The 10,929-nt window shown below is 48.0% G+C and overlaps 1 protein-coding gene across 1 annotated transcript in view; it reads left to right on the forward strand.

The window, feature by feature from the left end:
- R3hdml (R3H domain containing-like) overlaps nt 1-855 on the forward strand; it is a 9,527-nt gene extending 8,672 nt beyond the window's left edge. Inside the window, exon 5 of the mRNA XM_013010799.1 lies at nt 638-855. Within this exon, the coding sequence (XP_012866253.1) occupies nt 638-770 (133 nt within the window). The 3' untranslated portion in view covers nt 771-855. The remainder of the gene's footprint in view (nt 1-637) is intronic.
- The last annotated feature ends 10,074 nt before the right edge of the window (nt 856-10,929 follow it).

Raw genomic sequence — 10,929 nt, forward strand, 5'->3', positions numbered from 1 at the left:
AACTCTGGGCCTGGGCGCTGTCCCTCAGCTCTTCAGCTCAAGGCTAGCACTCTACCACTTGAGCCACAGCGCCACTTCCAGCTTTTTTCTTTTTTTCTTATGTGGTGCTGAGGAATCGAACCCAGGGCCTTATGCATGCAAGGCAAGCGCTCTACCACTGAGCCACCTTCCCAGCCCCAGTCCTTTTTTTTTTTTTTTTTGTCAGAAGACATGGGCAAATTCCTCTAACTCTCATTTGGTACGGCACATGAATATGATGAGCTGTTTTCTCAGAAGGCACTGTAATGTTCCACTGATTGATTTCACCCAGGATAAAAACCAACCTTTCAAAAGATGGTTCTGCCTGTCATCAGGAGCTAGAACCAAGGACCAGAGCTCTCAGATCTGTCTTACTGCAAAGGGGATGGGGGAATAAGAAATAAATCCTGAATCACCCACCAGGCAGTGTGCATGTATTTGAACTTTGCTGCATCTCTGTGTGTTGGGGGTCTTCTGTTGGTTTTGCAGATGAAGAAACTGAGGCTTAGGGGTATGACCTTCCCAAGGTCACATGACCAATGATCCCAGTGCTGAAATATGGATTGGGTTGCTCACTTAATGCCCTAACTCTGTTTTCCTGGCATCTTTTCTCTTCCAGGGGCAACTGGATTGGAGAGGCGCCCTACAAGATGGGGAAGCCATGTTCTGCCTGTCCCCCCAGTTACCAAGGTAACTGCAACCGCAACATGTGCTTCTCTGGACTCAAATCCAATAGGCTTCTAGGTTTGTGATCCCACAAATCTTGGGATCTCTGGTGCTGGATCCCTCCCTCAAACTAGGATCCATGAAGAAATTAAAAATAAAATCAAACAAAATAAAAAAGACCGGTGCTGGTGGCTCACGACTGTGATCCTTGCTACTCAGGAGACTGAGATCTGAGGATTGATGTTCAAAGCCAATTGGGGCAGGAAAGACCTTGAGACTCTTCTCTCCAATTAACCACTAGAAAACTGTGGACATCCACTCCCCACATTGCTTGTTACTGGACCAACCATAGAATGCACAGGCCCTTTACTGCTGGGGATACTGAGTCTCGAAGGGTGTGGCTTAGAGCAGTCTAGCTTGCTTTCTAGGGCACGGAGACTAGAGCTCAGGCTTCCAGATCACCTATCAGAAACAAAGCTGGCTTGAGGCAACTCTCACTTTTTCTTTCTCTCTCAATCTCTCAGTCTGTCTCTCTGTCCATCTCATTTTTTCCTTTTTTTTTCTACACTATCTCATTCCATTAAACGATTTCCCTCTCCACACCCCCCCCACACCGAGAGAGAAAAACACAAAAAACCCCCTGTCTCCAAAAGAGAGAAAAAAATCCCCCCTCAGACCTTGCCCTGCAGCTGGGCCCCCCCACCCCGCCCCCTCTATTCAGCTCCATTCAAACACCTGGAACAGTTCTGGATGGAAAACAGCTCCCTTTCTGCAGAGTTACTGTGTTGTCGGTGGACAGCAAGTCCTCTTCCCTTGGCTGTAACTACCCAGGCCACCACATATGTTCCCTTCTGGCATCAATAAAGTCCTTTGAGACCCCACCACAGTGGCTTTTCTCTTGGCCTTTCTCTCAAGTTCTAGGAGGGTCAAAAAAAATGAGACAAGGAAATTGGATGAAGGGAGAAAGGTACAGACTAGAAGATGAGGGGAGGAACGAAGGCCCTAACCCCACTACAGAGTCTAGATCAGTGCTGTGACCCATGCAGATATATTATTACTCCACTCTGCAGAAGAGAAAAGTGGAACATGAGGTTGTGTACCAATTTCCAAATGCTGGAAGTGAGTGAAATAAGCAAATCAAAGTTTGTTATGCGCAGATAATATCCTTCCTCTTTTTGGGTAGGGGCATTAAAATACCTTTTCTTCCTCCCTTCCTCCCTCCCTCCTTCCCTCCCTCCCTCCCTTCCTTTCTTTTCTTTCTTTATTTCTGCTGATTCTGGAGCTTAAACTCAGCCTGGGCACTCTCCTTGAACCTCTCTGTGCTCAAGGCTAGCACTCTACCACTTGAGCCGCAGTGCCACTTCTGGCTTTTTCTGTTTATGTGGTACTGAGGAATCGAACCCAGGGCTTCGTGCATGCAAGGCAAGCACTCTACCACTAAGCCAACTACGTTTTCTTTTGTAAAAGAAAGATGGAAGATTTCGCTAACAAAAAATTACTAACACCCTTCTATGGTGGGGCAAAAAGGCTTGCCAAGTCTAAGTCCCAAAGTGTTTTCCCAAAGTGTTCTGAAAGTGTAGGTGTTACCTGACCCCCGGAGCCAGTGATATCACAAAGTGACTAAAAAGGAACAGACATAGAATTTCAACTCAGCTTTCCCTATCCCCACTGTCTGTGCTGTTTCAACTGGCCACTGTGGCTCCATGTGTTCTGGGGGCTGGGATAAAGAGAATCACAACTCCTGTTGGTTACTAGCTGCTTTGAATGGGGGCCAGCTGCACTCTTAGTCTCATTGAATAACAACTGCACTTTTAAATGAAGAGTAATGCTACGTATCATTTCACAGACAGAAAACTGGAGGCTGAAGAAGGTGGCTCATACCTGTAATCCTACCTATTCAGGAGACTGAGATCTGAGGATCATGGTTCAAAGCCAGCTCAAGCTGGAAAGACCAGGAGACTCTTATCTCCAATAAACTAGTCAGAAAAAGCCCTTAAGTGGCACTGTGGCTCAAGAGGTAAAGCACTAGCCTTGAGCAAAAGAAGCTCAGGGATGGTGCCTAGGCCCAGAGTTCAAGCCCCAGGACCAGCCAAAAAAAAGAAAAAAGAAAAGTTGACATTCAATCAGCTACATGCAAAGCCCTTCCTCAATCTTCTCTCTGCAAAGAAGAGAGGCACTCACCGAGCAGACTGAAGCAGATAGGATTCAGCAGAAGTTGCCATTGTTGGATGGGAATTCCAGATGATGGCAGGATTTGCCATTTCTGATAGGATCTTTGATAAGAACAGGCCAAAGGAGAAGGGGACTTGTTCAGGCTGGCAGCTCTGGATGGGGTAAGGAGTCACTTGAGGGCACTGCATTTGGTACCCTTCTTGTTATACTTTGTCCAGAGGAATGGCATCTTTGTTGCTAGAGGCCTATTTCTGTTTACCGTGTTTGAAGGCTTGGGACTGAGCTCGGCAGTAGAGCCCTTGTCTACCAGGCTCCGGGCTAAGGGTTAGATCTTCAGCACAACCAAACAAAAACAACAATGTTTGACCCTGCTGCCCTATCTCAAGTGATCATTCATTGGCTCATTCATTCAACAATGGCGAGAGTTAGCCCTAGAGCCAAATAGCCTACTCACAAATTTAACTTAGTGACTGAGTGTGCTGGGTAAGTCACCACACCCTCTCGGTGGGGACACTAACAGCTTTCTGCCTCCTCAAAGTATTACAGCACAAAACAGAGTCTTAGCATATAATTGGTACTATAGAAGTGTCAGCTTTAAGCTGTCACTTACTGGTGCTGTTAATACAGATCCGCTGTTGGCACCAAAACAAGTCTACCATCTTCCTCCCTCCCTCCTTCCTTCTTTTTATCTTCTTCCCTTTTTTCTTCCTTTTTTTTTTTTGCGGGGTGGGGGACTGGGAGATGGTACTAAGGCTTAAACTCAGGGAATTTTTGTTTACAGTTGGTGCTCTACCACTTGACTCACACTTCTACTTCTGGCTTTTTGCTGGTTAATTAGAGATCAGAATATCACAGACTTTTCTTTTGGGTCTGGCTTTGAACCTCAATCCTCAGATCTCAGCCTCCAGGAGTAGTGATAAATATAAGGCATGAACTACCAGCACTCAATGATTATATGGCCTTTAAAAACAAAATTGTCACCGGGTGCCGGTGGCTCACGCTTGTAATCCTAGCTACTCAGGAGGCTGAGATCTGAGGATTGTGGTTCAAAGCCAGCCGCTGCAGCAAAGTCTGTGAGACTCATATCCAATAAACCACTGGAAAACCGGAAGTGGTGCTATGGCTCAAGCGGTAGAGTGCTCACCTTGAGCTGAAGCGCGCAGGCGCTCCACCCCAAGATCTCAAATGTTCGGGGGCTAAAGGAAGTTGGATGTAAAGTAGGCAGGGCCAAGCCATGAACAGTCTATGACCTCACAGGCCGGCAAGAAGGAAGGTTCATCCCTCTCCTAGCACTGGCATGTCATGGTCAGGTTTTCCCTAGAGAAGATGATTTAATGAAGGGTAGTTGTGAGGAGGGTCCCACTGGATGCTGAAGGCAGGCAAAAGGTGATCTCAGCAGCCCAGATGAGCAATGAGGATGGCTGGAAGCAAGATGGTGGGAGTGGAGACAAGTGAATGACGTTCTGAGTATGTAGGAGGTGAGATTCAAGGGCTGCAGATATAGCTGGGTCTGGGCATCTGGTGGAGATGTCCATGGGTTTCCATTTTGGTTAGTGGGTACTCAGGGGAGGTCTGATCTCAGGATGTGAAGACTCATGAACCTGCGGGAAAGAGTGGAAAAGGTTAGAAGAGAGAAAAATCTGAACTGGAGGTAGAGGACAGCTGAGAGAGGAGTCAGGAACCTGGGCTAGGGTGCTGGGAAGTATGGAAGGGCCTTGGGTGTTGGTGATCATATTGGGCCCATCTGTCCTTCTCGGTGACTTTGTTTCCATTCCAGTCATGAATGGCTACTGAGTGTAGACAGGAAGAAAGCAAAAGGCCTTGGTTCATCCTGCCTTGGGATTTAGTCAAGAAACAAACTGGAAAGACACAGAGAAGCACTGATGTCAGGAGCTACGGGCCTGAAACTGGAAGGAAGGAAGGAAAAGGAAGGCAGGAAGAGGCCAAGAGGCAGGCAGAACTTAGAACTGGGAACCCCAGCCTATGCCCAGGGGTAAGAGATCCCCTGGGGGGGGGGAGTGAGAAAATGCCCTGGAAAAGGAGACCAGGGGCCGAGAGCTAGGGACACCCACGAGGGGGCTATTCCTGTAAGGAAATAAAGTCATTTACCTACCCTCTCCCCCGCCAAAAATACCAACTAGCAGAGCTGTAGTTTTATGCGTCCTTTGAGCTCTGAGTTTGCTTTTCTGCTTCTCATTTGAGCTCTGTATGACACAATGAAGACTCTGATTTCCGAATCCCCAGGTAGGTACTGAGAGCGAGCTCTGGGACAAAAGGGGCGGTCACCAAAAAGAGCCAGGTGGCAGGTGTATACAATGCAAGACTGCAAACACCCAGGAGGTCTCTGACACACAATCTGTAGATTGCATCAGGAGGGAGACCAGGGCAGGGCAGAGCACCCACCCCTGGGTACAGAGCCAATGGTTCTCCACCTTACCACCCACCAGTTTGAAATACTTGAATCTCCTCTATCCATCTCGCAGTCCCCTGGGTACGGAGATGATGTCTACTCAGCTCATTCCTGTCAGAGGAGTCTAGAAGAAGGCATAGCATATAGTAGATGCACCATTAAACCAGTTGGATGAAATGAGAGGCTGGGGTTGTAATTCCAGCCCTTCTGAGTACCCTCCACCAGCCTCTACGCAAGTACTTTTTCCTGCTGTCTCAGTTTACTCACCTCCAACTTTAAAGACCACAAAATCACTTCCCAGCCTCCCCTGGGTGCTCAATAAACTCAGTGCTCCACCCTCCTTTTCTCCCATCCCTCCCTCAACTTCCCCTGTTTCCTGTATCAGGCCACACCCATCATTTACAGTCATAAAACCCCACCCAACTTGGACTCTCACCTTCACAGCCCCTCCTACTCACACCCTTTACTCAAGTTGGGGGACAGGGCGGGCAGACACCCCTTCTTGTCTGACTCTGGGTACCCCTAACCTTACAGTTCAGGATTAGGACCTGAGAGGACCTCAGGTCTGGCCAGGTCGCTGTTGCCATGGAAATAGCGACAGTCCCCAGCTACAGGTTCCCTAAGTGACTGGTTACTCTTTAACGTATCCACCCACCCTGGGTGATTAGAAGAATCAATAAGATAACCAGGTCGTGGCAGCTGGCCGTGCTCACTGCCTTCCTGGTGGACTGGCTCCCGGTGGCCCCCGCTGCGGCTCTGTGCGGGCCCCCAGCTCCTCCATGCCCGCCAGTGTCCGGCTGGATATACTTGGCCATGGTCAGTGTGAACGCGCCCCTTGGGGCTCCCGTGGAAAGTACTTATGGTGAGTGGGGCCAGCTGCTGGCCCTGGGGTGGGGGGGGGGGGGGGAAGACTGGCCCGGGAGGGATCGTGGTGAGGTTTCAGAGGTCCTAGGACATCCTCAATGCCTTTCTAATGGGCCCAGAGACCCTCCAAGGGGTCAACTAGAAGGACCAGACTGGGAGGAAGCCTGAGTGGAATGGGAAGGGAGTGCTGGGAGGGGCCGTCGTGCCTGCAGGGAGGGCTTGGTTCTTTTTGTTTTTTTGTCTGCCTTTGGCTTGCCTGGGAATGCATGCTTGGAGGTTTTCTGAGATTCCATGGACGTTGGGCTTGGGGAATCAACCTGCTTTGCTGCACACAAGCAGGCCCAAAGGAAGCTGTGCTGCGCCCAGTTCATGTAGCCAGGACAGGGTCCAGCTGGGGTCTGGACACGAGTGGATGGACCCTGAGCCAGTCGGTTTGTCCCTCCAGACTTCCCTTGGCTCTGGAGAATGTAGGGAGAGGTTGAGGTACAGATGCACCAGCCCACGTGGCTGTGGGGACTAAGAGTTACACATGTGCTGGGAGTGTGCAGCTTGGGTAAAGCGTCTAGGGAAGTGCTGCTGACTGACTGACGGCCAAGAGCTCAGGCTCGGTGGCTTGTGACGACCCCCTCCTCCCAAACCGGAAGTTGCCCAACTATTCCTCCCCGCCCCCCACTTCCCAGTAGGGGAGGACCGTTAAATTTAGGATAGAATGCTAGCCCACTGCTGAAGGGAAAATGGAGATGGGGAAGAAACTCCCTGTTGCCAAAGCTGCAGGCTAAAGCCCTGGGTTGTTTCCGGATATAGACCGACATATGTACACTGGGGTTGTTATTTGCATAGAAAATTCCGTGGGAGGCCACCAAGGAAAGTGGTGACAGTTTTGTTTCTGAGGAGGGAGATTAAAAAGAATGCTTGGTTTTCCTTTGGTGGGGAGGTGGGGGGTCACACTTTTGAAAATTTGAAAGTTAGGTGCATTTTATAAACATTAACTCTTTATACATCTCATGTGCGTGCATGGACACACACACACACACACACACACACACACACACCTCAGCTTCTGGAATGCAGTAGATCCTTAGGGCTCAGCGGAACCGGGGTATAGAGCCCTTGACATCCCCCACAGAATAGGGACTGGGTAACTGTCCTTGTCATCCTTCACCAAGGACACGTGGCCAGTGAAAGACACAGTCAGAGACTGACCTGTCTGGGAGATTCTTTGCTTTTACTCTCCATCACGCCTGGAAGTACGCTGCTGGGGAAATAGTAGAGGCTGTACGGGCAAATGGCCTGAGGACCCATCCACCCCTTGGCTAGGTGACCTTGCCCAAGTTAATCTCCCTCTCTGAACCTATTTCCTCTTCTGTAAAATGGAGCTAATTTCACTGGAGAGGGGACTAAAGATGGCAATTAAAGGGCCAGGTATACCTTAGTCCACAACAGTAAGACCTGGTTTAACCCCGGGCCAGAGGAGGACTCATGGGCTCCCAACAAGGCCAAGTAAGCTGGGATCTAGACTACGCATGAGCAGCAGGCCCCAGAATGTCCCCCTCTAAAAGATAACATATGTTAATAAAACGAACAGGGACTCCCTGTCCCGCAGGTCTATCCACTTGCCATACAGGTCTCCTCATCTTAGCTCCTGTGCAGTGCTTAGCACATGGCTGAATGGACGGTTGGATGGTTAGAAAGATGTTTATATGACTGGATGGACAGATGGATGATTAGATGGAAGGATGGATGGATGGTTAGATAGATAGATGAGTAAATGGTTGGATGAATTGATGGAGGAACAATTAGATAGATGGTTAGATGGATTGGTAAGTGAATGGTCGGATAGATGGAGTTTTATACTTATTATCTCATTTATACCTATTATCAACAATATATAATAATATATGTGATATTATAATACATAATATTATTTAATAATATGTCATTTCTATTATCTTAGCAGCTGTCTGAAATAATCATAATGTTATTTCCAAAAATAGTAGAGAAAATTAAGACTCGGGATTTTTTTTTTAATCACATGACTTGAGATCTGACACAGCCAGCTGTTGACCATCCTCTTAACCAGGCTACAGGCATGGCTGGGCAGAAAAAAGAGGTGTCCAATGGCCAGCTTCACAGCACAAATCTACAGAAAGAGCCTCTTGGTCCCATTGGAGCATTTACTATAGCATGTGTGTTTGAGGATGCTGGTGGCTGAAGGGCCCTGTGAATTTTCTTTTTCTTTTTGTGCCAGTCTTGGGGCTTGAACTCAGGGCCCAAGCAGTGTCTCTAAGTTTTTTTGCTCAAGGCTAGTACTTGTGCCACAACTCCATTTCTGTTTTTTTGATGCTTACTTGGACGTTAAGAGTCTCATAGACTTTCTTGCCTGGCTGTCTTCAAACAGTGATCCTTAGATCTCAGTCTCCTGTTCATTCATTCAATGATTCATTCATGCATGCAGGTATGCATGCATGCATTGTTCTCATTTGGGCAGTGCTGGGGGTTGGACTCAGAGTCATACTTGCTAGACAAGTGCACGAGTCCTAATAGTGAAGATACCAGAAAGCCCCAATCAGTCTGAGTGGTTTATTCCTGGCTTTGATTCTGAAGTAAGACAGTCTCTTCTACCAAGGTGATCTTTGGTGAGGTAGCACAGGGTCTGGCTTCCCCCTAGACTTCAAACGTTTCCACAGGGCACTTGATTCTGCTTCCTAGTTCTCACTGTTGTGTTTGATTGTGGGTCTGGCTCCACTACCAATCTCCAAACTCCAGGAAGTCAGGATGTCAGTGGTTTGTTTGGCTTTGTTTGTTTTCAAGGTCTCACAGTGACTGGCATAGAAGAAATGCTCACTAAACGTTTGTTGGATGAATGAATCTGGAAGGGTTTTTAGAAAAGAGTCCTGCAAATATCACTGAGTGCCAGCCAGGGCCAGGTTCTTCCTTTCCTCCCTGCCATCCTCACTGTGTTGACTTTTGTGCCTTGTAATTGTCCCACGTTAGACCCAAAGTGCTTTCCCAGAATTAGGCATCATGTTGATGCTTAAGTGCTTAAAACTGGAAAAAAGGAGAATTTCCCACAATGCACTTTTCCCCCCTAAAGCAAAAAGTCTCCTAGAAACCTCACTGCAGACTCCCCTAAGTTCTGGAAAGCTGGAAATCAAGGATTTGGTGGAAAACAATGGAAAAGTGGAAGCTGGCGTAGCCCAATGATGGTCCTCTCTTAGGGTAATGATGGTCCTCTCTTAGGGTGTGCAAAAGTGAAGAAGGCTATTAGGTTTCTGAGCCTTAGTGCTATTGACATCTTGGTTGGGTAATTTTTCACTGTGGAGTGCTGTCTTGCAGTGTAAGACATGAGTAGCATCTCTGATCTCTGCTCTACTCATTAGATGCCAATAACATCTCCCCCTACCGGTGTGCCAACTAAAAAGTCTGCAGAAGCTCCATGGTGTGTTACCTGGCAACAGAGGCACCACTGGGCAGGCCCTGCACACAGTTGAGTGTACTGTGACTCATGAGTTATAGTATTTACTTTGCCAACCAGGATCGAACTCAGAGCCAAATTTGGGGCCTCCCTGAGCAACTATGAGGGTAAGATGTTATGGTGTGCTAATCTACCTCCTGGCTTTATTATTTCCCTATACTTTTTTTTTCTTTGCCAGTCCTGGGACTTGAACTCTGAGTATGGGTGCTGTCCTTGAGCTCCTGTCCTGTCCAGAAGACTTTTCAGCCCAAGCTGTATTCAAACAGAAACACTCAGCTCTCAACCTCTTGAGTAGCTAGGATAACCGGTGTGATTTGCCTGGTTCAGGGGGGGGGGTCCATGCCACCCAGAATCTCTATGGGTGTCAAGTATCTGCCTAATGAAAATGGAGCTCTGTGCATGAGTTGGGACATCTATCAACTGGAATATGGAGACCACTTAGTGGAGGGAGAAACGATCACCCAAGTGCACCCCATTCATTCACTCATTTTTCATTTGTTCATTTCTACAACAAATGTCCACTGGGGTTATGGTATACAAGAATTTCTACCAGGCATGGGGGAGAAGAAAACTTGACTGCAAATCTCAGTGCTTGGTTTGGTGGGATCACAAACCAGTGAACTGTGACCAAAGATGAGGTGGCTGACAGGGCCACATAGGGTGCTGTGGGAATGCAAAGGGATGTTGAAGGAAGAGGAGAATGAAGACCTCTTGGCCTGGGAGGAGCAAACTGATATCTAAGCAAGAACTGAAAGGTTAACTGGAGTCAGCCAGGAGAAGAAAGGAGGAGGAAGGAGTTCTCAGTGGAGGGAGCTGTACACTGTTTTGACTTGACACTTAGCTGCAATGAATACTATCTTTTTTTTCTTTTCTTTTCTTCCTTCTTTTCTTTCCTTCCCTTCCTTCCTTCCTCTCTCTCTCTCTCTCTCTCTCTCTCTCTCTCTCTCTGCCAGTCCTGGAGCTTGAACTCTGGGCCTGGGCACTGTCCCTGAGCTTCCTTCGTTCAAGGCTAGCACTCTACCACTTAAGCCACAGCACCACTTCTGCCTTTTTCTGTGTATATAGCACTGAGGAATTGAACCCAGGGCTTCATGCATGGTAGGCAAGCAATCTACCACTAAGCCACATTCCCAGCCCTGAGCTGTTGTTTTTAACTCAAGGGTGGCACTTGAGCCACAGCTCCACTTCCAGCTTTTTGATGGTTAATTAGAGATAAGAGTCTCATGGAGGGCTGGGAAGGTGGCTCAGTGGTATAGCGCATGCCTTGCATGCCAGAGGCCCTGGGTTCGATTCCTCAGCACCACATAAGTAAAAAGAAAAAAGC

Source organism: Dipodomys ordii, unplaced genomic scaffold (genome assembly GCF_000151885.1).
Source record: "Dipodomys ordii isolate 6190 unplaced genomic scaffold, Dord_2.0 Scaffold13, whole genome shotgun sequence".
Taxonomy (NCBI): Eukaryota; Metazoa; Chordata; class Mammalia; order Rodentia; family Heteromyidae; genus Dipodomys; species Dipodomys ordii.